This window comes from Photinus pyralis, unplaced genomic scaffold, assembly GCF_008802855.1.
Source record: "Photinus pyralis isolate 1611_PpyrPB1 unplaced genomic scaffold, Ppyr1.3 Ppyr1.4_LG4, whole genome shotgun sequence".
Taxonomy (NCBI): Eukaryota; Metazoa; Arthropoda; class Insecta; order Coleoptera; family Lampyridae; genus Photinus; species Photinus pyralis.
Genome location: NW_022170511.1, coordinates 41381108 through 41408417, shown reverse-complemented (window position 1 = coordinate 41408417; position 27310 = coordinate 41381108). Strand labels below are relative to the sequence as shown.

General features: G+C 37.0%; 1 protein-coding gene across 5 annotated transcripts; it reads right to left on the bottom strand.

The window, feature by feature from the left end:
- Window positions 1-683: 683 nt before the first annotated feature.
- On the bottom strand, window positions 684-27310 carry LOC116167810 (protein shank). 5 transcript variants are annotated; one of them, XM_031483350.1, is made up of 16 exons: window positions 27165-27310; window positions 19771-19942; window positions 19488-19505; window positions 14819-14944; window positions 10345-10525; window positions 9978-10297; window positions 9659-9920; window positions 8792-9001; window positions 8444-8641; window positions 8138-8396; window positions 7016-7874; window positions 6670-6961; window positions 6377-6619; window positions 3594-3816; window positions 3266-3537; window positions 684-2139 (listed from the first exon to the last, which is right to left on the bottom strand). In XM_031483350.1, exons 2-16 carry the CDS (start codon window positions 19918-19920, stop codon window positions 1874-1876), a joined length of 3879 nt encoding a protein of 1292 aa, XP_031339210.1. In that variant the 5' UTR covers window positions 19921-19942; window positions 27165-27310; the 3' UTR covers window positions 684-1873. The 5 variants fall into 5 exon arrangements, with proteins under 5 accessions (XP_031339210.1, XP_031339208.1, XP_031339212.1 ...); XM_031483348.1 differs by lacking the exon at window positions 27165-27310 and adding an exon at window positions 22943-22997; XM_031483352.1 differs by lacking the exons at window positions 6377-6619; window positions 27165-27310 and adding an exon at window positions 22943-22999.

Genomic DNA, 27310 nt, shown 5'->3' with positions numbered 1-27310 from the left:
GCGTCCACCGTCGGCCTTCCTTTGCAGAACCCGTGTTGCCTGTCCGATAGTTTACCTTCCATTTCCGCGCCAATTCTATCTTTAATGAAGCGTTCTGCAAACTTGCCGGCAAAATCGAGCAGGTTAATGGGCCTATAAGACCCGTTGGAAATTATCACCAGTTTGCTTAACTTCCATCCCTCCGGGTAGCGTAAATACATTGTGTTAGCAGAACATCTAAAAATCGAAATAATTTCCAAACGGTATGTTTTGCTGGAAAACTTTTTACGGCACAAACGTAGCACTAACCAATCCACCTAGCCTCGACATTTGTGCCGTCAATGTTCTGCTAACTTCACGGACCCATGATCACAAACGAAAATTTTTACTTTGCCCATAAATTGTTGAATAATCTTAAAAAGCATAGACAGGTATCTAATAAGTTGCACCTAAAAATATCATGTTGAAGTAGGTTGTAGATAGATACCTGGCAATACTAAAACTCGTCTACTAGCTTAACGCCAAAAACCACAATAGCGACCAAATGATTTTTTTGTTGCTCGATGATGGCAGCCCATGCGTTCAGTCTATTTCAGGTTTTTTTTAAGCGACTGCAGGCTGCAAGTACCTACCTACACTGGAAACATAAATTTAATTATTTGTCTGTTGCAATAAGTTGGATTTGGGATAAAAAAAACATTAACTAACATTAGATGTTGTATTAAATAGTAAATGTATTTACAAAAGGGCTGTTCTATATCTCAGAATTATCAAACACATGACGTACCAATTTTTTCATAGTAGTAAAGTAGTAAAAAAACGACGATGTTGCTATAATATGCATTATTAACAATAACAGCTGTCTTAATACGAGTTTTTTAAATAACATGTAAGAGTATCCGTATTGGTGCACCACAACGGCCGTTTGTACTTCTATATTACTTGTCTAAAACTTACACGTATGTTTAAATTCTTCCCATTCCTCAAATTATAAAGCTAAATTTTTTGGAACAATACTTTTTCAGCAGGTAAAGATGAATCAGAAATAACCACTATTAGTGTTTATATAACATAAATAAATAATAATTTACAAGCTTACTTATTGCACTTCCACTCTTTCTCAGTCTATTATTTCTGATACACCAACAACCATCACAGAGATAAGGTACACAAAATATGAATTTCCCCTTCATGCATATTATTTCTTGCCTATTCAAAATAACAAAAGAATAGTACTCGGATTATTTCACCGCCAACCTCGATTTTCCGTTAATACTATTTAGTTGTATAGTTTTAACAGAAAACGCAACTGCCAGTTTTCGTATAACGGAAGTCACACAGAAACTGTCCCACGTTATTAAACTAAGAGTAATATGTACACATAAACATTGTTGATTAATTAAAAATTATTACGACCATTTACACAAGGTATTACCTATATATAGGCAAGCATGCCACATTTGAGCACAACTTCTTCCATTCTAAAAATACGTTATATCACACATTCAAAAAATGAACTTGTACTATCTCAGAATTCCTTCTACAACGGAACATCAACCCATCTCCCATCCCAGGTATATGATAATCTTTTATCGGGGCTTTGTCAAGTCAAAGAAACTTGTATAGGCACCGTAAATAGAGAAAAGCATGCATAAACAATAACAGTTTATCATTCGCATTTTGGCACTTACATTGACTATATCCTTTTATACATCCAAAATACAGACCAAGCACAAAAATAGTAATTACTCTGACAGGACGATTCTAATTAACTGTGACGGATTTTCATTTGGTAGTGCGCATTCCAACCACATATAAAATAATCTCGAAAGTAGACAACTTGGCTGCAATTGTTTTACAATTTCGGCTGACTTGTTGTCAATTAGTAACAAAATCATTGACTATGTAATCTACCTTGTTTTAGTTTCGTCTGCGGGACCGCTCCTTTCGGAACGGCACCGACTATACGAACTTTGGCCATTTGCCTATTATCACTAAACTGGGGCGGCGGGGCTAGTACGGTATCCGGAGCGGCGTGACTCACGCCCGCCTTCATGTCGAACTCGGGCGGTGGTGGTAGGCAGAATTCTTCCTTCTCGTCGGAGTCGGCTTCGATCGGTGGCGGCAGCTGAGCTAACGAGACTGCATTGCGTGACAATCCTTCAACAAAATTCAAAAATTTACTTATACTTAAATACGCAAAAAATGAAAACCAGTTGCACATTATACATTGCTTATGCAAATTACTTGGAACACCATAACTGCAACTGCTCATAATTAAAAAAATAACCTAATGCTCCTTCACATTAGGCGACTTAGCAGCGGATAGGGAGGGGGCACTGGTTTTAGTTTGTCATTCATAGTACCTACTGTTAATGATAATGAAAGCTCTCAATGAAAAAATGAATTTCTACCAACCATTGTCATTTTCTTCGGCCCCTTATGGTGATCGGTTATAATCTATTATACCTGAAGGTGGATTATCGGAGGGTGACAAAGTAAAATGAACGAAAAACTTGTCGTGTCGTCACTAGCTTTTAAGTGTGTCTAGTGTTTAGCAGAGGTTGTACCCAATACTGGCGTTCTCGACGTTTTTTCCGACTCTGTTTCACAACAAGAAAAGCGAAAAGCAGCAGATCCTCGTCGGGATCCATCTTCTACTGATGTGACAGGTGACAGTTCTCGTTCTAGCAACGAGACGAAGCCGCAGAACGTGCGACTATGTCGCCTCACCGGTTAAGAAGCGCTATACACAATACACATTACGTAGGTCCAGTGAGCTAATTGAACTAAAATTATGCTCTGCTTTAGTTAATCTAACCAAAGAGTACCCATTCTTTGATCTAACAACCAAAATAAAAACGCCGTGTACGTCTGTAAAACGGGTCTTTATCTAAATCTCCAACATGTTATCTGAAATCCACCCAACGTGAAATAGTTATTTGTCCCTTCATATCTTTCATTAAACAAGGCAAATGATATACTTTTGCAGACATTCAAAGGATGATACAATTTCGTATTTTGCTCAAAAATAGCTAGACATGGAAAATACTAATAGGAGTAATAAAAGAGAAAGAACTGGACGAATGAAAATTAAGATGATACAAAATATACGGCCTTTGCTGGCAGTAGGAAGTGGCAAACATTTACTTCCAATAAACACTCTAGGCCAAAAAATGATTCTACTGGGTTATTCCAACCTATTATTGAAAAAGAATGAGAATTATTAATTAACAAAGCTAACGACGATTTATTACTGTTCAACTGATTCATTAATTAATCTTACCTGTTAACTGCCTTTGCGTTTTCGGTGACGGTAACGTCATGCTGCTGTGTTCGTGAGAAATTTTGTCAGTATAATCCAAAGGTCCAATAGGTACATCTTGATCTGAACTCACACCTGAAGAACTATTGTCTGCGTCTTCAACTATACTATCCCTAGTTTTCTTCAGGAAATCATCCGGATACGACTTGGATGACTTTAACATCGTCCGCCCTCGCTGAATTTCTTCCACGCTGAAACTATGCGGCACGGAGCTGCTACCCGAACTGCTGCCACTGGATTATGCATGCTTATAACAAACTTATATACGGATCTAGACGAGCTACAATACCTAGTGTTGCTGTTTCCACTATTTTCAACTGGATGCAATTGCACCGCGGCTAGCCTGTTCGATAGCTTGTTGAGTGACTTGTGCTCCTCCTCGCTTTCGCCTTCAGAACCGCTACAGCTGTAGTCCGGTTCCGGAATTGGGGGAGGCGCGCCTGTTTGGGATAGTATAACCATATTGTTGGGATGAGAATTGCTAACCAGACGCTTTTTCCTTTCCCTTGTACCTAGTATAAAACTGTCAAGTCAATTTCAAATTAAACAACACGGATTTTAAAAGTTAATGTTTGTAAAGAACAATTGTTACCAAACCAAGGTCTATCTCCAATTGAGAATTTGCCCCTTTTAGGATTGACAGTGCACTCATATTAGTGGTGGTGTGCGGACAATTCGCGCCCGGTTAATTCGCTCCTGGACATTTTGCGCTCGGATAATTCGCTCCCGGACAATTCGCATTCAGACAATTCGCTCCCAGGACAGTTCGCGCCTTGTTATTAATCGGTTGTGTGAGATGGAAGAATATGCCAGAAAAGTGCAATGGAGCAAATGATACACAATTTAAATTGTTGCAAAGAAACAGAAAAGTTGAAATTTAAAAAGAGAGCAATTCCGAAAATCCCAGCGTCAGTAGGTACCTATCTCCTAAACGTAAGAGGAATTTTGTGTGTGAATTAACCTGTTCATTCTACAGGTGTATAAAAATGTTGCGTTGTGTTGAATTTAACGGATAATACCGAGGTGTTGTACAGTGGTATGGTTTGTACCAGAACGCAACGATGCGTTGTGCAGCGGTAGGGAATGCCAATACGCGTCCGGGAGCGTATTGTCAGGGCGCGAATTACCCGGGAGCGAATTTTCCGGGCGCGAATTGTCCTACAACCATTGCATTATTTAAGTACCTTTTTTTAAAAACCTTCAAAGTAAAAAAAACTATAGGGCGATTACTGTGGAAAATTCACTATGAAATTAATAATCATATTCAATTCGCTATTAGATCGTATCATGTCATGGAGAACAATAAATAAACAAAATACTGCTGTTTATTGTTGAAGACCTCAAAGAAAACTTGGATTTAATGATTGGTGCCGAATTATTGGATCGCGAATTCTTTGGCGGTTCATTTACGACGAAAATTGGACATGCCAACATTATCTTCATTTTCTACCAAATGAATTTCAAGATATCTAGGATAAGTATATTTGGAAACACGACGTAATTTACATTAGTTTTAACACAACGGTGTCCTGCCACACAGCCAACTACAAGTACGAGAGCACCTAAACCAACTATTTCCAAAGTCATGGATAGGTAGGAACGAGTCGGTCCTTTGGTCACCAAGATCACCAGATCTTTCAATTTTAGATTTTTTTCCTAGTTTTTTTTCTTTCCGGTGTTCTAAAAGGGTTTAATTTATCAGCGAACGTATGCGACAAAAGAAGAACTACGTGATGGTGTGGTAAATTCCTTTCGCAATTTAGATAATTAGGATATACGGAAAGCTGTAAATTGTATCGTGAAAAGGTGTTGTGTGTAAATATTAATGATGCGACATTTTGAACATTTACCGAAACGCTTCTAGTAAAAACAAACATCGCATACCTATAGCATAAATTAAATGTGCTCATGCGCGAACTGCGCAACGGCAACTTTTTTGTTTATGGAGATATTTCTTTGAAAATTTAACCATACCGGGTGGTGCCTAGCGCGACGCAGCATAGGGATTTCAATGGTAATTTCTTTATAGTCAATTACTAGCTCCCCTAATTATTTTAGAGCAAAAGTCTAAATACGTTTTCTTTAGAGAAAAAAATACTGCATCAGTTCATACTATTACTTATAATTTTCCGTTTTTCAAAACCGTAGAAATTGACGTCGGCCGCTTCAGGTCATGTTACTTAGTATGGTACTTCTTGCGGTACCTATTCTAAATGGTTTCTTTTGTTGAGAAAATAAGTTATAGTACACCAAATAAAAACGTTGATAATAGCTCTTAAAAAAATATTCAAGGATTTCATTTGGTGTAGGTACAACTTATTTTCTCAACAAAAAAAACCATTTGGAACTGGTACCGCAAGAAGTACCGCAGAGCCTTAAGTAACATGACATGAGGCGGCAAACGGTCGGTTTTAGCATACTCGGATAGGCCAATAGTGGAACTCCATCGGTTAAAATTTTGACCGCTCTCGTTCAGTGGATTTCGAGCTAGCTCCCCTTCTACGAGGTCATAAATAACTATAATATCAAGCTACGTTTTGTATGCAGCTTAGTAAATGTTTGTATCATAAAATGGTCATATACTCGTAGTCCAACAAAATTAGTGGTACATTTTCCTAGTCCTACGCTTAGAAGTTTTTAACATCTGCGCAGATCATTAGCTACCTCTATCGAGAATTTTCACAGAAGGAAAACTTGACCGTGTCGTTAAACCCAACCTACTCACAAAGACTCAGCCTGTTATTAATTACTGAAAAAAACCAAGGGGGCTGCTGCTGGACTATAAAAGCAATGAGATTCAGATTTGGAGGTGTAAGTTTGGTGTGTATATTCAAAACAATAACATAAAAAGAACATGTACAATTTGAAAGTGTGAGTGAAAATTTTGATCTACAACCCATAGAAACTGCTATCTCCGAACTGTTACAGTAAATTTTCTTGTTCATGGTTGTGTAGTAATTGGTCATGCATTTTGGCGTTTCTAAACAGAGCACAGCAGCATAATATACAAAACATTGCAAGCATAGACATAAGAGAAAGCAAAAAAAAGTAGTACATCATTCTTGTGTTTACCTGCGGTAGAATGCGAACGAGAAGCTCTTATAGGTTGAGCGTATGGATTGCTATTTTTGCCGGGTAGTGTAGATGTGTTAACAGGCTTGAAGGTAGAACTAGTGCGCATGCTATGTGATTTGCGAACTTGCTTCCTTGAGGAATGTGACGGTAAACTTCGAGATCGATAACCAACAGTTTTCATGTCTTCAGGTGAAGCATATAATTTAGCGCTAGTTGTCGGTCTAAATGAAGATGCTACACCTGAACGACAGCAGTATAAGAATCTATTTAAAAAATAAAACTCATCTTACCTTCTTCGCCGATATCTTTATTGGTTAAATTGTTATATTCGGACGATAATCCGCGCGAAATATCGACCTTAATTAATTGTCCTATGGGTGGTGGAGGGGGAGGGTGATTTGGGGGAGGTAAAGTATTTCTATTGGCGCCATGCACGGTAACATCCTCTTGACTACGATGGCCTTTAAATGAAAATCCATTTGATAAAAATATCTCTTGGTTGGCCAAGTCGGGTGTGCTGTGAAAATTTCTTCGCAGCTCGCTTCCCACATTGAAAAGTTGCGAGAAACGAACTTTCGCGCTCTGAAAGATGGCTCTCTTTAACAAGTAACTTACGAAATATGTGACCAAACTCACCTTACTTTTACTTCGTTTCATTTCGGCTACACTAGCATATACACGACTCGAACTTGATTTAGCAGGGGATCCTGGAGCGTTGGAATTGCTTTGGAAATGCGAGCTGCACATTAAACTACCACTCTCCCCTCGCTGTCTTTGGAAAAGTTCCTGTAACTCTGCAGTTGTAATACGACTAGAAGTGGGGCGTTGACGGATCGAGGCTGTCCTCGGTTGCGAAGAAGTGGAATTGTTTGGAGTTAATTGATGTATCGACTCTGCGGAACTGGACTTGGTCATATCATCATTATCTTCCTTTTCTCCGCCTGCTTCCAATCCCGCAACCATGCTCTTCGCTCTGGCTCTGCCGACAGTTAAAGTAGTTTTAGGATCTCTTCGAGGAGGCAGGGGGGCATGTATGGCACGACTGATATTCCCGTAGTTCCCAGATTGATAATTCATTTTGCGCGGTAAAGTAGCACATTGCCTATTTATCGGTACTTCCATAGTACCACCAGGAAGTGCGACCGTTGACTTGCTGCTAGGTAACATACTGGTCATTTGCGTTGTCCCTAAAGATACGACGGTCATGGAAACCAAATCGCCCGATTTCCTGATTAGGTCCACCACATGTTCGTGTGACGCGGACGAGACGTCTTCGTTATTAATTTCTAAGAGAAAATCGCCTTTCCTTAATCCCGCTCTATCGGCGACGCCTCCAGGGTCTACGTCGTCTAAATACTGCAATGCGGGAAACTTTTCTGAGGGCGTGAGTTCCATTAAAGGTGACGTTGCTTTGGCACCGCGAAGAATGAATCCAAAACCTTTGCGCCCCTTATGAAGGATTACTGTTCTTGGTTCCGCTGGCAATCCCGTGCATCTACAAGTCAACAAAATGGTTTTTAGATCCCAAGAACCTAACTAACCGGATGGAGATATAGTGATGCATCAACAACGTTTCTGCGAGCAAAGCAAATTAGCCGATACGCCATTCACGCACTTTCAACTTTGATAATAAGAGAACCTTGACAGAACGCCTCATAGTGCACTAAACTGAATGCTTTTTCCAACTCAACTTAAGACTTCAAAAGACCTAACCCAGTACTTCCTTAAACTGAAGGGGTCTGCTAAAGGAACACTTACATTTTTTTAAGCCTTGGAGCCGTAGCGAAATATTTGGCAGACGTTTCCCTCCTACCAACCACTCTACTCCCGCCGCTACTGCTGGTAGGTATGCTAGGAGTCGGTTTACTGTCTCTTGCGACGATCATCATCGGCGCAGGTATGTTGTGATGTCGCAGCCTAACTTCCTGTACACAATGCTGAGGGAATAAGCCGCTTTTTCCACCACCTCCCGTTCTGATCGTTCCCTCAAGATAGCCGTCATCAGACGAACCTGTTACTATTAAGATTATTAGTAATGGAAAAGAGTTAAAAAAAGAAACTTACTTTCGATAATATCACCCTCGCGAATGTTGAGATGTCCGTCCAAGTTCGAACAATAGGATTCGATGCAGACCACAATTGCACCGGGCATGGATAGGCTGCAATTTGTAGTGTCCGAATTTGCTGTACCAACCCCAGAGCTATCGCTTATAATGTCGCTAGTATCTCCTAGATTTTTCTCTGTAACACCCAGTGCGAGCACTGAATAATTCGCAATTAATAAAAACAAATCCACTTGTGGTGGTTTGAAGAAATCTAATTAGCCATTCTTCGGTACATAGAATGCAAATGCAATGCACATTTACATGCCGTTGAATGTAAACGTAATTATGATGTAAAGAAGGTACGTACCCGTCACAATGCTCGCGGTGTCGGTCTCGTGGCCGGCGGGCACGCTTCCTTCGCTCAAGCTGGAACTCGCAGAACTGAAAGGAACAGAGGAACGGTCGCTGGGACACGGAGAGGGAGGTAAGGCAAGACAGCTCATTGAAGGGGCTCTAGGCAGCCAACCTACGGCAGACCGCCGCTTCGGGTTATAGCTTGGAGGGCCACGAAATGGGACTGGAAAGATAGCTATGATTCTAGAAAGCTGATTTCCAAATATCTTATGTGTTAGTGATACGCAATTTAAAAAAGACTACAGATTGTTTACAAAAAAGGAATCTACTGGTACGGTCTGAGATATAGGTACACCATTTACTACCTGCAAGTAGATAGATATTCCCAGTTGCATGCAATCAAGAATTTCAGTACAGCTTTTACTGACCAAAACTAAGAATTTGCAACCGTATCAAAATACGCTTTAATATTTAATCAATTTCCAAGAAAAAAACAATGCACTCATCATCAATAAAGTGTTTTTATGTTTGTTTCATTTGACCCAAAATGAAATGCCTTCCGAGTATTTCACGCTCAGCGTTCCAAAGTAAATGGAAATTTAAGAACTGCTTTGGAAAATATCAATTAATTAACTTAGTGAAGTGGCAAATGTTTGCCGACCTATTTACTGAAACGTGGGTTCTGAAATGTATGTAAATTTTACTACCATAAAGACCATTGTTGTAATGAAGAACCCGTCAAAGAATTAAACCTGAACAACATGCTACCTAACATCCGCAAATTTTTGAGTTTTAATCAATCAAAACGGTCAAGCGCGCACAACTAGTAAAGGAACTCATGCATCGATAGTAATAAATATAGTAATAATGTAATACAAACCAACATCTTCGGCTCGAAAATTTTGTATCATTTCCGCCAGCTCCATATTTCCGGCGATCACCGCAACTTGGTAGGGCGTTTGGTTCGCGTAGTTTAACGCCTGTCGATCTGCCCCACGAAAAAGCAGCTGCCTGGCGCAAGATTCCTGGTTGTTGACCGCGCAAACGTGCAGGGGTGTATTTCCAGAGGCGTTTCTCGTGTTCATGTCGGCGCCGTAAAAGAGGAGATGCTCCAAATGTTGAAGAAGACCAGTTCTGCAAGCCTAAAATATCTTTCTTGTCATCACAAAGGCCCGACTGTTGTCGACAAGCTTTAGTACCTGGTGAACCTCCTGCCAGCCTTGCAGATCTTGAGCACCGATCGTCGCGTGGTCGTGGAGGAGAGTTTCGGTAAATTGCGAGTCGACGTTGTGGGTTATGGTTAAGTAAAGAGGAGTTAGCCCTTTACCGTCCTTGTAATTTGGTGATGCACCTAATTCTAAAAGAGTTTTCATAGCCTCTAAAGTCTTATGCTCTACCGCTCGATGCAAGGCCGTCGCTCCGTCGCGCGTCCTATAATCCAAAAGCGCGCCACCGTTCACTAAGGCTATTAAAACTTTCGCTGGCTGCTTAGTACCCGTCGCTATCGTTAGGGGAGTTTCTAAAACTGCGCATTGCAGTGTACGGAACCCCCACATCTCTACTTACCTCCCGAATCTTGGCAGTGAAAATTAGGATCGAGGCCTTTGGAGCACATTTTCGTAATTTTTTCTACTTGACCGTTTGAAACATAATCCAAAAATCTTCGTAAATTGGTTCTTGTGTGAATATTTTTGAGTTGCTTTTCATCCAGATTCATCATTTTGTATACTCTTCGTTTGTATTTCAACTGAAAAATCAAAAAGCATTTCAACCAAAATACTAACTAACTACTCTAATTATGTATGTAAAGTACAGCTCACATTTTCATTTACAATGAGCCAGTTTATTATTGTATTTATTTAACAAGTTGAAATATAAAGATTTGCGTAGGTAGGTATTTGGTATAGGTATTTCTATGTTTCAAGTCAATATTATAGTTGATTTCAAAACGCAATTTATGTTACAATGTAATTATTAGATATTATACCACGCTCTTTTAGTTTTAGAGGTATTTATTAATTGTTATTGAACCGTAATGATGGTTGTTATACAAAAGGCGTGCTTCTGCATTAGGTATTACCTTTAAACTGTGTAGGTACTGTAAAGAAAACAAGATGTATTATTGAAAATGTTGTTGGCGAATTTTCCTCAAAGTGAAAAATTAGCTGCACTTTGTCGTCCGTCCGTCCGTCCGTTACACGTACTCCTCCTCCGGCTCGAAGGACCAGGCATCATCTAGATAATCTAAATTTGGCCGATCCGCTATTTTATAAACCAGGATGCGTCGATGTATTGCTCGGAGCAGATGTATTTTCGAAGGTTCTGCTTTCTGGACATGTTTCGGGAAATATAGGTGGACCCGATGCTATTAATACCATTTTTGAATATGTTGTTTTAGGACGAGTTTTACCTCGCTTTCAATGGTATAGTATGGTTGTCTTTGAGTGTCAATTCTGTGTGCTACTCTGCTACATCGCCAATATTACAACCGCCGCGCCGCTATCGCCTTCATCCCGCTCGCCTCTATAACTACACCAGCGAAACTACATATAATAAGGTAAGGTGTCTCTTATCTTTTTTGATTAATTTGTAATTACATTTATGCCAGCCTAAAGGCTTTATTTTGGGCTTGATTCTTTTTTATACACGACTGAACCGATTTGAAAGATATAGGGTGCATGTGAAAGGGATTGGTCCAAGGATTCCGCATACCGATATTTTTGATTTTGCGCTTGCGCAGTGTCAAAAATTTGGTTTAAAGCATGTGCATGCAATGCCAACTTTTTTATTTATGAAGATATTTACATGAAACTTATGTATATGTTACATTGTTACCGCTAATGTTAGAAAAACGTTAATGTGGAGATTAACGGTTCAGATCCGTTAAAGTGCGAAATTTCCATTTTCGAATCTCTTATACAAAACTTTTCAGCTCGCAAGCGCATTTAAGGGAACGTCTGTTTCAAATTTCATCTAACTCGGTGGGGGAGTTTTGGCGGAAGAATCATGTGTAAAAACAATCTTAGGTTCTATTTATAAAATAACAATATTATACATTATACTCTATAGCATTAATTTAAAATTAAGTAAACCATAAATCCAATACCTTAGGTGCTACAAAGAAAATTTTGTCGAAAAACATGGTGTAAAATTACTTTTTACAAAAAAAAGAGATCCTAAACCGTTAGAAACAGCCATAAAATGATAATGAGCAAAGTTTTAGCAAATTTAATAGGCTTTATTTTTATATACCGGGTGGTGCCTCGCGCGACGCAGCATAGGGATTTCAATGGTAATTTCTTTATAGTCAATTACTAGCTCCCCTAATTATTTTAGAGCAAAAGTCTAAATAAGTTTTTTTTAGAGAAAAAAATACTGAATCTGTTCATGCTATTACTCATAATTTTCCGTTTTTCAAAACCGTAGAAATCGACAAAATAAAAAGGTTCATTTTACAATAAATCAAATATGCCTTGGAATTACCTAAAAAAACAGCGATCACGTTTCATTATTTGCCTTTGACGTATATTAAATTTATACTTGTTTATAAATTAGTTAAAGAACTGCAAGTGCAATAACTTTCAAAAACCATCAGGAAAACGACAATACATTCAACGTTTTGGCTGCAGTAGCGGAAAATCCGAATATAAGTTTAGGAACAAATCTTCTTCAAATCAGTTTTTTTTTCTTCGATTATGTAGGTACTCTGATTCTCTCTGATAAACAAATAGTATCTGATGCAGATGCAGCATACATTCTCTAAAAAAACATTATCCAATTGCCGCTTTTTCTTGCATGGGATAGTTGTAACAGAATTAAATATGAAAATCGTTCGACGTCAAACAACCATAATAAATTTAGATGCGATGCGCTTGTAGTTTGTTAAAAGATTCCAAAGCATCACTGATTTATAAAAATGTAATTTTTTATTTTGTCGATTTCTACGGTTTTGAAAAATGGAAAATTATAAGTAAAAGTATGAACAGGTGCAGTATTTTTTTCTCTAAAAAAAACTTATTTAGACTTTTGCTCTAAAATAATTAGGAGAGCTAGTAATTGACTATAAAGAAATTACCATTGAAATCCCTATGCTGCGTTGCGCTAGGCACCACCCTGTATAACAGCAACTTCGCTGCGACTAACCGTACACGAGATATATGCAAAAAACCGAAAAAAAGTCGCACATTTTGCTACGTCACGAGTTTAGCTAACTTCATAGGGGTGGGGACTTTTATGATAAACATCACCAAACGTGTTCTAACACATCCCAGAGGAAAAATCTTTGGAAACAAGAGGTGCAGCTACAACCCGTTTTTCACGATTCGTTGACTGGACTATTGCTCAGATTATCCAATGACAACGTGGCATCTTTCATTTGAGTCAAAAATTTAAAGTTTTGGAAATGTGTGAATTGCTCGATTGTAGAAAAAATCTTGTGTGTAATTCGAGCGCAAATTGATTGTCGATTTCAATCGACAATATATCATTTTGCGCTCTTAATACACAAATAGCTATTTAACTGCATACTTAATTTAATAAGTTTGTTTCAAAAATGTTGTAATGATTTATCTTTTCACTATTTAAACAAGATTTGCTACTGCTGAGTTGATTTTAGTGAGTATACCAAATTAAAGGTAATTTTAGCAATTACCTAACTCTAATGTTTTATTTAAGCAAAGATCCATTTTTTCAGATTAACACATACTTGGTTGTTAATCTCTAGATTAAATAATAAAATAATTAAATAATACATTGCTCACTTGCATCGGCAAAATAACTGCTGTGTTGGAACCTGTAGGCCTAAGACGTGACGACAATAAACGTCCTGAGGCCATGACCCTTGTGCCCTGGACAAAAGGACAAATGCTAGTTTGGGATGCGACCTACACTGACACTCTAGCACCATCCAAAGTTAATTTGTAAAACGAGTGGTACAGTAGCTGCATCTGCGGTAGGTATAAAAATAAGGAAACATAGTTCAATTATAGAACAGAACCATATTTTTATACCTTTCGCAGTGGGGACATACGGACCTTGGTGTAGAGAAGCGCGTAATTTTGTGGAGTGCCTGGGAAAACGCATTACCAATATTACTGGAGAACCCCGAGCTACCACTTCCTTGCGACAAAGAATAAGTACTGCTATACAACGATGGCAATGCGGCACGTGTAATGGGGACGCTTCCAACTGCGATCCCCATGGAAGAAATTTATTACTTATTATGAATGTTTAATCTTGAGAAATTTTTCATTTGTTTAAATAAAATTTATTTTTCTTAAAATAATAATAATAATAAAGTACAAAACATAACTACAAAACTAAACAATCACTATTTTACAGATCACTAACACAAAACAGCACTAATGAAAAACTCATTCCACCATCTCTACACTCACTCAAGCAATACTGGTCTGACTTATGGACCAAAGACATTAAACACAATTCACATCCCCCTTGGATTACCACAGAAACCACACGCACTGAATACATTACCCCTATGAATAACACAAACATCACTACAACAGACATCATTCAAACCATTAATCACTTACATAACTGGAAAAGTTCAGGCATTGATAACATTTTATTAACATTCACAACTTTTGGTGGAAATATTTTACCCACACTCACTCTTACCTTCCGCAACATCAGGTTTAAAATATGGTTTTGCACATGTTATAGCCATACCTACGCTATACCTATTAGTTTAATTTATTTAGTAAAACATCCCTAAAAACCCCGGTATGTATTTAATAAGCGACAGAGCAAAGCGATGCAAGGGGAATTGATGGTGTCCGTGTCTGTCCGTGAACACGATAACTGTCAAACGTTTGGACCACAAGTAATAAGCCTATTGAAAATAGACCAAATCCAATGACCCGGAGGGAAACAAAACACCTAGGTGCTCTGCCGCTTTTTTAGATCAGCTTTAGGGGTTTATTAGACATTAGAGCATTCAATTGATCATTTTCCTACAGGAACTTATAGTTTTGTTTCACTTCAAATTCAATATTATGGATCAAATCGAAATGCAACTCACCTCAAGATATCCTACAGGTCCACTAAAAGGATAATCTCCCAGACGACGCTCTTCGTCCAAGAATTTGCCGGCTCTTCCATTCTCTGGTGGACAGAAGAGGCCATAATTGAAGCTTTCTTTCAACTCCTATGAAAAGAGAAGAGTGGACTATTAAAATAACTTTTCAAATTGGCTCGGCAATATAAGTGACGTGAATGAATGAAATGTTGATGGTGTGCTGTTCTTGTTTAAGCAATGATCCCAGTCAGTCAATTAATCAAACTGACAAATAAAAAAGAACTTAATGGAGTGAAGAAATGGAATAATGAGTCGAACGCTCATTCATGCAAACAAGCGGCATTCTGCACGCTCAATTAAGATTGGTAATCAAATATTTAATCGTGCTTCTATTAATGAAAGGTACGTGCGAAGGTGTGTGTAAATTTAAGAATGTGAAAAATTGCTAATGTAGTGCGCGGAAATGAGACATGTTCACCCACAACCTACTGTAATAAGCATAGATAAATATAAATCTGCTTTCTGCTGTGTTTTATTAGAAAATTTAATGCGAATTATGTACGCAATTAACCGTTGAATCTGAGCAATCAACGCATTTCATTTTTTTTTCATTTTAAATATTCGCCGAATATTGGAAGGGTAGTGTTTTTCAAATGCAAATTTCGTCTTGACCTGGGAATCCTCTATGATAAATCCAGCGATACTACTTAATCTCGAAGAATTGCGTGGGGAAGAAAGTTGCTTTTCTCAAATTTATTATTGTTGTAAATTACACATGCCCTCAGTGCATTGTCATGAAATTATGTTGGTAAGGGGTCATAAATCAAGACAACCCTTTTTTATTTAAATTTTTTGCAAAGGAACTCCGTTTAGATAAATGACTTCCATTACTATACGAGTAATAATTTTGAATTTATCCTTGAGTAAACAACAGGCTTCAAATGTAATTCCTGGAATAGTTGCAATTGCAATGCATTCATGATTTTCACCTTTGGCACTAGCTTTAGTTGTATGGCCAATTACTTTTTGTTGCCAAGATTTTACACATACTGAGTACGGTTTCTATAAACGAATTTTAAACAAATACGCTTAGAGAGCGAACCGGTCTACAGTTAGTGTGTAGGTATAGAAGATTTTTTGAAAAACATTCTTTAATAAAAGGCTTGACTAATTACAGCTTTCTTTTTGTATAATTTAGCTCCGCTCTAATGTTGCTTCCTAACGCTCATGAAACTGTCAAACAGTTAAAAATCCTGGCCAATTATCAATCAATATTAGTGAACTCTTTAGATGGTTTAAATATTGGAATCCACCACTAAAATTGCAATTGGCAGTATGAGAGCACAATTTATTGCCAAATGCTAATTGGAAGTATAGTATTCCATTTATTCAACGCAGCTGGAGCATTTTATTATGTACAAACCAAAATGTTACGTAACTATCCCCAGTTTTAGTTTTGTGGAGCGCTATGTATTTACTTAATACAAAAATATAGAAGAATTCATAGCAAATTTTTTGTGAAATCCGCGCCAAAGGATAAAAACTATTTTAAAGAAAGAAAAAGTAAGCCAAATTCAACGACGACATTTATTTCCACTACTAAGAAGTGTAATCTGACTCAAAAAGAAAAAAAAACAAAATAAAAAGCTGTGACTAAACCTTTACTTAAAGTCAAATGGAGATACAAGGATAAACAATAAAAAATTGCTGTGCACAAATACCACCCACGCACCTAAGCATGAGCGATTCTGCCCTTTTATGTCTAAGAATATGTGTGCTGTGTGCCAAATTTGGTTAAAATATGCGGGTGGTAAAAAAACAATTAAAACTTTCTCGTACTCCACCCTTCTGACCCAATAGCGAATAGCCTAACACTCTTCAGCAGACAGAAAACAAAAAGCTGCGAATGAACTTTTGCTTAAATTGAAAGGGGGGTACAAGTATTAAACCTTTACTTAAATGGGGGGGGGGGGGGAGATAAGAAAGCGCATTTAAAAATAACATTTTCTTCATTCTTGTACTCCACCCCACGCTGACAAGGATTACAAGGCGCGGGAATGACATACGAAGGGTTTAGATCGTATCTGGTGCTATCGATAAACAGATGCAAAATAATATACCCAAATTCAAGGGAGATTTCAAAAAATGTGGATTAAAAACTGCGTGAATTCCGTCTATCCGTGCAATTCATATGGTAGGTAATTAATTATCGTCCTGAAAGGTAAAAAAACGTGTACCCAATGAAACGCGGCTTTCAGAATTGGCGACTTTTTCCCTGAAAGAATATCTCGAAGAATATACATATCTAGAATTTAAATTTTTCTTCAGTAAATTCTTGTCGCGGATTTTTCTAAAAACCTACCATTAAATTAAATGTAGTTTCCATTTCGAATTATAAATTATACGTATGTGACGTACCAACCCGCATCGCTTCGCCTTTATGCAATTGCATATTACATCCGAAAGGAACATTTTTGCAAACGAAGTACGCCACTGGTTTAGCGGCAGGGTGCATGGGCACCATGACCGTTGACCTAAGCAAGAATCTCCCTCGAGTCTTTTAATAAAACGCGCACCGCACGACATTGCACGTAATCATCGTAATTCCATTTGTTTGTTACCTCAACGCAACGTAGGTTAAGGTCATTTGGCGTCAACAAATCATTGTTTTCATTGCATCCTTCGACTGCAATTCATTAGTTCCGTGGCGGCGACGATTTATTTGTGTTGAATGGACGGAGGTTGCAAATTACGAAACATTCATTTGCGATTGCTAATTGCTATCATCAATGTCAATATATTTTATTTATTATATTTGTAAATTACTATATTTTAGCATCTTTTTTTTCTACTGATTCCAAAATATAATAATCTACTAGAACGTTTTATTTTCTACCCTTTCGGTATTGAAACACTTGGCGCTTGGGGTCCATCTGGAAAAAATTGCTTCACATATTTGTAAAAAAATTTTTTGAAAAAACAAAAGAAACGTTGCTTTGAATTTTTCAAACAAAGATTTAGTTTAGTTGTTCAGCAGGGACATGCCGCTTGTATTTTAGGCACTCTACCCCCACAGACAGCATTTGATGAAATTGTTCATATTTTAGGTATACCGTAAACCTTTTTTATGTTTTTAAACAATTTTATTTATAATGTAATAAATAAACAGGTACAAGTTTATGACAGACGTGATACGATCCAAGGCATTTCATGAGGGGAAGAGATTTAATTTTATAGATGGGAAAATTAGCCACCAATCAGTCCATGTTATTTGGTCGATGATGTAGAGTGTAGACCATAACGTGCACGTAATCCGCGTCAAGTCTCATTTACAGAGCATTGGTTTTGATAATAAATTTTAATAATTTCACAACGTTCCTGTGGCGTAAAATGTTCCATGGTATAAATTTTGTAACACACTAACCTACACAACTGTCAACTAAGAATGGTTTTCATACCATTATAATCACTTCAACATTATTTCCGAAGGATCAAAAATTTACATTGGTTTTGGTACCAGAAAAAATACAAAAATAATTGACGTTAAATAAGTGTGCGGTGCCTTTAGGGCATTCTGCCTTAAGTTGGCTCTTACGGGATGTGATTCAACATCTTCATTTAGAGGAAGGTCCAAAAGTAAGATTACTGCCACTATGGATAACAATCCCAGAAGTCCGTGCCGCCTGTCAAGAACTGATCAAATGTGGCTGTAAAGGAAATTGCGATAAAGCTTGTGGCTGCGAAAAAATAATTTACATTGCACAGCTTTTTGTAAGTGCCATTTGGAAATTTGAAATATTAATTTGGGTAACTACAAAAATATTTCGTATTTATTGTTTATAGGTAATAAAACTTCTTTCGTTCAAAGAAATATTCTTATTATATAATATACACATATGTATGTACCGACATAACTTCACCAGACGAGCGACGTACAGACACAGACACTAATCGTTACTTGATTTTAATTCGTGCGATTAGTTAACCAGGCTAGACCTGAGTTCTCAAAGAAACACCGAGAAACTAATTGGTACAAAATCTGCATACAATACCGCGATAATTCATGTAACACCTTGAACAACAATAACGTAATTTATATTAAAACCATCAATCATGAAAGCTTGGGTACGTACAAATAACCAGAAGCGATCGATCATTTATTAATTATTATTAAATAACTTATTTGGTGGCGTTTCGTGATTTTTTGTCGTTGCGCGCCCTCCTTTTGGTGTGCACGGCGTGACCTTGAAAAACTATATCGATTTGGTACACACCTGAAGGTACGATTGGCACGTGGGAGAATGATTAATGTGCAATCAAAATCCAAGAGAAATCGTTTTGCATTATTTGATTACGTAACTGTTGGACGTAATTTACAATTTCTTTTATCAAGAAAGGATTAAATGATAAAGCGTGGGCGAGTTTTCTCTTCCTTACATTCCTTCATTTCCAAAAACTGGACACTCCCTTTCTCAAACAGGATCAATCGAAACTCATGACGTTAATATTCATACAAAAGGGGTGCATATTTTATGCAGCTCTCAAATTCAATGGAATTAGATTACAACTACTAAATCATACTATTTATGATATTGTTATGCAGACACGTGCTTGTGGCATTAGTGTAACGAGCAAAGCAGAAATGAAAGAAAAAGTGTAACTAAATACCTACCCGGTACCAATTGGCCACCTGAAGACGTGCGAAAGCATCAGCAGACAAAAACAAAACACAATATAAAGTTAATACTTATACAAAACACTACCTAGGTATATACTACAGTTATTCATCTTATTTATCTACAGTAAAGTGTAGAGTTGGTGCCATATCTACTTGCGTAGCACGCACACTTTGACTTGAATTTTATTAGTGCATGGGTGTACTGTACAAATTCTAACGTAACTTGGACGTTTGTGTCATGTGTGCAATCGATAGGAAATGAATTTGTGAAACTAACCTTCGGCAGTGCGGCAAGGCATTGTTGCTTAACGTCCCATACGAGTTGGTCCCGAGGAAATTGTAGACACTTCTGCACGTTAAGCTCAGGCACGTGTATACGTACCAATAGGAAACCCTCATCGGGGCCACGTTCCCCGTCATCCTCCATCTCTTTTACTATCTCTTCACATCTGCAACAAAGAACCCGAGATTAATTTTTTTTAAAAAACGCCCTCACGCGTAGGTCACATTATAAAATGTAGGTAGATGAATGGTTACCTACCATAAGAGGGTAATTGGTAGGTTCACACCCATCCACTGTCAGAGTAGTACCTAATGATAGGTCATTTGTGGGGGTATCCCTCGACGCTCTTACATGAAAGGAATCGGCGTTATAAAAGCGTTTCGTTTTAAAAGTAAATAGGTACGACTATATCATTACACCACCTTTGCCGTAATTTCGATTGTAACACACAATAATATCATTAGCCTTTCTTTAATAAATGTCGAATTTTTTTTCGCAAAGGAAAAACTACATGTACCTACGTACGTATCATATGTAAATTATTACTCGCAATTTCTGTAATTTGAGCTTATAAAAATAAGATGCAGAACACGCAAAGACGATCGCTTTTTCAGTATCGTTATATTGGAAAATTTCCATGTTTATGTTGGGTGATTACTGTGCGCGACACGATTGCCAATTAACGTTCTGTGCCCAGTTAGTCAAATGACAAAGTAGGGTCTCAGGATCAATTCTGTAATTATTATGCTCGGGGGGATAAATCTGAAGTAACAACGTTTGTAGCGATAGCCAAGTGAACATCTATTAATGTTCATAATCAACCCAGTTTGCACAATTGAATAAGACCTAAAAGTATTCTTTCAATAAGCTTTCGCGGATTCCGCTCTGCAATAAATTATTTTTGTTGATGTGATAGCTGATAGCTCTCATCCCCTAAGAGGAGCTTTTTAAATGGTTTTGGGTATACGACCCTCATCTGCATTAAACAAAGCTTTCACCTCCGTCAGTTAAAGTTGATAGTATCCACTGAAAATAAAGAATTTAAATAAAGAAATTTTGCCGAAATTTAGGAATCTTTATGGATATTCATGTTCCTTCTAGAGCTTAAAAGTCTTTCACCTTCCAACAAATAAAAAAAATCCTCACAAAAGGGTATTAAAAATGACCGGAACTGATGAAAATCTTCTAAGCATACTTAAAATATGAAAAACTAGTTACCAAAGGCATATTTACCGAGGAGAGTCTTCTGCGTCTCATCATTGAATAAAAACACTATAAGAAGCCTAACCCCGTGGAAATAAAGCGCGACAGAGTTTGAACTGAGAATATAATGGGAACACTGTCAATAGAGTCGATTCTTGAACTGAGAAGAATGAGAATTTGCTTTCCTCCTATTTACCGGAGAGTTACAACCAATGCGGGTGCAAGGGGATTTGTGAGATTTGTCGCGCTTTCTTCCATAAGCGTTAGGCTTCTTATAGTGTTTTTATTCAATGGTCTCATATAGTATAGAGAAAGATAGAAGGGGAGAAAAAATGCTCCTGGTTAAAGAAGGCAAGACATTGTTCAAGAATTAATACAAGAATCTCAACAGGAATTAATGCACCAAATAGAGAACAATTTGCCACATATAACAAGTCTATTGAAAATGGGCCACATCCAAAGACGCCGTAGGGTCACACCGAAATGCTCTGCCGCTTTTTTAGTTGCGCTGTAGGGGTTTATTCTTACTTGAAGGTGCAAATCTGTTTACCGAGAAACATATTTTCTTCACAACCATCAAAGCATGTGGATATAAGCACTGTGCGAAGTTGCCCATAGTTAAACGTATACGAATCGAATTGCGAAGTTACTTTTCGCATGTAGGTACAGTGAAATCTTGTTGAAAGTTGGTGTGCAAGTAAGTGCTGTGCTACATGGATGGAAAACGTGAATGTGTGGTCAAACGAAAACGCGTCTTCTTTAATTAACACTTTTCAAGGATTTGTGAAGTTGTGGCAAATAAAGGCAAAAATCTCTACAGATCTACTGTAGGTATATACGCACATTCACACGTACTTCTGAGAGTACCTAGTCTAGTTGCTGAGAGAAACTGCTTTTCACAGCTTGCTTATGTATAACCGGCTAAACGCTAACGCAAGTTACTCTCAGGTGTAATATCCTATCCCAAATTCACTATCCTGTACCTATAAAGCGGAAGAATCGGTACATGAGTGGATGTGGATGTGTAACCTCACCTGTTCCAAGTCATATCCTGAATGACAAGTCAATGACAACTACGGGTATTTGTAATTTTTTGATTGGTTAACATTCGTCTTCAAGGTCAAATTACTTTTTGGGCTAGTCCGAAAGTACCTACTTTTGATACTGACGACTCCCGAAATCGCCCATTTTTTGTACCTAAAAGTGACAAAATAGCGTCTTATTCAGGTGGTTGGTGAAAAAATACTTTTTTGTGAAATCGTTTCGAAATTGACAAATTTTGATATTGATTGGAATTTCGAAATGACACTCTTTTAGACACTAGTGCGTAAAAGTGAATGTTTTAGGCACTAGTGCCTAAAAATAAAAATGAAACAACCTTAACGTCACACTTGACATTAAATAAATGCGTAAACAATGCCTTAGAAACAGATTGCCTACCTACTTTTCAAAATGTTTAAAAATACTAACAAAATTATCAAATTCTCCGCTTTCACAAAAAATCTTGTATATAATTCGTTACGAAACGATGTCTTTTAGTCACTAGACGTGTTGTCCAACTCGGCTTTGCCTCGTTGGACAATTTTCACGTCACGTGCCTAAAAGACACTCACTTACCTATTGTATAAATAGCTATTTGTCATTTGCCAACATTCAGAATCATGTCGCCATGGATGGAACAAAATTCTAATATTACAACGAAATATCTCAAGATAATCATGATTACTTACAAGTATCTATCGGTAAATCGATTAATCCGAGGATTAATCATTTATAAATGTGATGTATAACAATCAACGGCATTTGATATTATTTCGGCTTTATAACGTTAGTACTTCCATATACGGCTGAAATTCTAACCGTAAATCTTATGGAAAAACTATGAATAATCGCCAAACTGAATCAACCAAAATGAGATGAATAAAAAAAACGAAAAATACCTACACGCTCCGATTACACTTACTTAAAACTCATAACGCAAATCCTGATAGCGACAACACTCGCACGAAAAAAATAATGAACACATTCCACTCAAGATTCTATGAGGACTAAATCCGTGACGTTAGTTATTTAGAATGGAATAGATAAGGTAATTATTGCTATCATCTTATCGGCACCTTTTGTGATAATACAAATATGAAAACGTATAAAGTAATTTCCACTGGCTTCTAGGACGAATTCTCTTACATTTTCTGGTAGTGAGTGAATAGAATCTTGCAGTGCAAAGCGAAAGTGAATGCCACACCATTTAAATAGGATTCCAGTTAGGTATAGGTGTACAAAATAAACAAATTAAAAAGCAATTTATATTATATATCATAGAATGTAATAAGCCCACAATTACCAAAAGCTACTCGCAGTTCAGGCTATTATTCATCGATTACCTACACTTGTTATCGATAAAGTATGATTCACATAGTTCACTACACATTCATAATTATTTATTTCATTTCACCTTGTTGGATGTTAAGCAATCCGCAACCATTAAATGTAATGTTTCTTTATGAAGGTTGAAAAATTAATGAACTAATTCTTAAATAGTCCGCACTTTATGAGGCAAATTTTGTACGAAGGCAAATATTTCGGTGATGAATTTGCGAGCGAATCTATCTCGGAATCTACCGAGACGCGTTTTCTCGGCCGAATTTACCACATAACTATAGTAAAGAAATAGTATAAGAACATTCATGATGGGCGGCGGTGTTAATGTTAAGAAAGACATTCTGTGTTTCTTTGGAAATTAAAATAAAAGTTATTATACCCAACTTTTAAATTTGTAAGTCCTAAGTTATTTTGGAGGTGGTCAAATGAAGTTATGAGAAATTAAGAAACAACTTATCGATCTTAACTCTAAAAAGGGATTGTTATTTATTTCTTGTCATCCTTACCACTTCATCGTATGTCTACATTAACATTACAAGTAAAGTTGGCCAAATTACATATAAACATGACCAAAGAAGATGCACATATGGGTTAATTGGTACAAATGTAGTTTAGTTGGATTTGGATGATACGTATTCATTTATCTCATGCTGCAGCAAATATGTAAAAACAAATGTAGCCATAAAATTGTACGAAAAGTACGAGACACCAAACTTTGTAGGTACCTTGATAGATAAGATAACTTGTATACTATTAACCTAGCAGTTCCATTATCTGATGGACCAGAGATACTGGTAGTGGTCTGGGTCATACTTTTGGCGAAGTACCTATTTGCTGAATATCTCACATGACCAGTTGTACGTCGCCTGTTCCTAAATATCCCAACTTGCTTGCTCAATTTTGCCTGCAATTCCCTTGCGAATACGATAAAGTGCGCTCTTTTGAAGACCAAAAACTAATTTAACATTAAATCTACAAAAATTGAACTGAAAAAGATTTATTTGTTAATATTGGTTAAGTAAATTACCCTTCCCAAGTTTAGATGTGCCAATTTAAATAAATGTGTCATGAAAAGGTTACAGACTTGGGAATAAATCGAAAATTTTTCACCCGCATTCATATAGTAATCGTACAATAGCTATACGGCTCTCAATTATAACATGAGTAGGTAACCTTTAATTACTAAGTAATAAATAAACCTGTTTTCAAGCAATCCTGAAAAGAAAGAAGCAATTACCAAGGATGAATTGGTTATATAGGTTATCTTATCCCGGCCGCTTTGAGTCGCAGAGAGCTGAATAAGTTCGCCCTATAAAAATTAAAAGTAGGATTTTTGATCAATTTTAGACATTACACATTTGATTAATTAATTCAAACATTGTACTTGAAAGAATTTAATTAAAAGACGGCGCGGCGGGTGGTTTATTATACGCTTTCGAACGGGTACAGAGGAAGTACCTGAAGTTCGTGACCTTTAGGATTGATGGAACATACCCGTCTAGGGGATTTAATCACGACCAATTGCTCAGTCGTTTTAAGTTACTTTCGTTGGAACATAGACGTATTACTACATCAATTAAATTTTTATACGACCTACTTCACAATCTCATAGATTGTTCTAGTCTCCTTGATGGAATACAATGGCGTGTGCCACGACTTGTCTCCAGAAGGGATCAAACGTTTTACTTGCCTCGAAGTAACACTACTTAATGTTAGTTTCCCCTATATATGCTGCATGTCAACGCTACAATAATGTGTCCTTATTTTGTGACATTAACCACGCTACATGGATCTGTATTAAGCATTTTCTCAACAACAATAATTAACCAGCTTTAACACTTGCTACATTTCTTTCGTTACCCTTATAAGTAACAGAATTTTCTTAGAACATTTATCTTTTTTTTGTTTTGTTCTTTTTTCCTTTCGAATTACGTACGTGTAATTACATCACTTATTCAATTATTCAATTGTATAAGTCTATGCTATTTAAGTCTAACTTACTTGTTGTATTTTGTATTTGTCCATAATTGGTTTTTGGTTTTGGTTTTTTTTCTCATCTAATGATACACGAATTAGTTTATTTTCAGGTATATTTCTCATTATTTTATCTTAAATTCGGCAATACATCCAATTAGGAAAATCATGTTAACCCATGGAAATTTTCTAAAGAATGGGCTCATCCCGCCTTCATTTTTTATTTCTGATCCACAAAGTACATTAAAAATAAAAAGACCCGTGTGTCCTCAATTTTTGTTTGCGAGTAAAATAAACCCAAAATAAATTATTGAAAAGCTGTGTTTTTAGTCCGAATTTGAAACGCTTCAGACTAAATACGTCACAAACCTACAACCAATCACGTAGAAGTGAGCTGGCAACCTTACCCGAGGGTCTGACGTTTGTCACATTTGACGTTTTGAGAGGGATGTTTAACTGCATCTAGCACGAAAGTGACAAGTGCCTGTGACAGATGACGCAAGTTATAAATGCCATTCTCCTGCAATATTGCCAAGTCGTTATGTCATCTGAATGGTTCTAGGAGCTGATTGGTCGGGCTTATTACGTCACAGAGCCCGCCACAATCATATCGTTTTGAATAAACCTTTAAAACCGCACATGTTCATTATTTTTTTGCTAATCAGCCTCTATTTTTAAATAAACTTTTACTGTCCAAAAAAATGTTTTATGGTTTCAGGTACACGCTTATTAAATTAGAACTGCGGAATTCAACTACACTGTAAACCCCCATTTGAAAAATCATTAAAACGCACGGAAATCAAATATCGCGTACTAGAGTAAATATTTCCGCTGTAAACGTTGTTTATTATAAATACTTTGTCCTCGGTGAACAGCATTTTACAAAAAAATTAATGCCAGTTATCATAAACTGATAACCTGATAACTGAAAACCTTTTTCCCATGTTAATTCCCTATGTTCGGTTTGAGAATATTCACCCGGTATAAACATTTATAGCACTTACATTTTTTGCATTCTCCCTATTCTGTGTTGACACTCGTCAAGTATTCTTGTCAAAGCGACTTGAACACGAAATTGATCAATTTATTGTTGATGTAAAACCAGCTCTATAAGTATAATACTTTAAATCCATTATGGTAATAAAGGTCTGAAATATGTTCAAATTCCTTTCGTTCGAAAAAGTATGACGAGGAGTCTCCACAAGTCTTTAAAATCCGGTCATAAGTTCTTTCTGAATCCACGCATGGGCAAAAAATATATAAATAAATGAAACAAATATAGCAAACGAGCTCCTGGGTATGGCTTGACTTGGCATTACGTGTTATATGGCTAAAGCTATGCTCATTTTGAATTTCATGCAATTCGGTTCATAACTAACGGAGATGTCAAAAGGACCTTCCTTATTTTTTGACCTACATTGCCAATTCACGAACTCCGATCTACAAATTTCTATAAATTTCACGATCATACCAGGGGGTTTATTAGCGTCACGCACCCTACAAATTAAATAAAGAATCCACCTGCATAATTTCATCGTAATCGGTCCATTCGTTTTTGAGATATCGTGCTAACGGACGGGCAGACGGACAGACACCGCAAATTATAAATTCGCTAAGAGATCGTTAATAAGCAACTTGGGAAGAAAGAATGCGGAGCAGAGCAATCACTTTTTAAATGTCAGTCAACAAACGTAGATCTACTTTATGTAGAGTTCACTCCTAGTCGTACTGCATTCTCTTTTACAAAGTAAAAATTAAAATAAACCCTTATTCTTATTCAATATTAATTAGGGAGATTAGACAGGAGGGTTGTAATTTCAGCTACTTACTCAAATTTCAACACGCATCGCTTTTACACTCGGGTAATTATTCACTTACACTTCTTCTTGCTTTCGGAAAAAAACACTTCCCTAATGATTGACAGACCTTCGTCGCGGTACGCTAATTAACTGATGCCAATATGCTACTCACTTTG

Coding starts and splice junctions, on each gene's coding strand:
- LOC116167810 (XM_031483348.1), bottom strand. Junction 10,526..14,818: donor GACCTGTAGGATATCTTGAG/GTGAGTTGCATT, acceptor TTGATTTTTCAG/TTGAAATACAAACGAAGAGT. Junction 9,921..9,977: donor GCTGGCAGGAGGTTCACCAG/GTACTAAAGCTT, acceptor AAGATATTTTAG/GCTTGCAGAACTGGTCTTCT.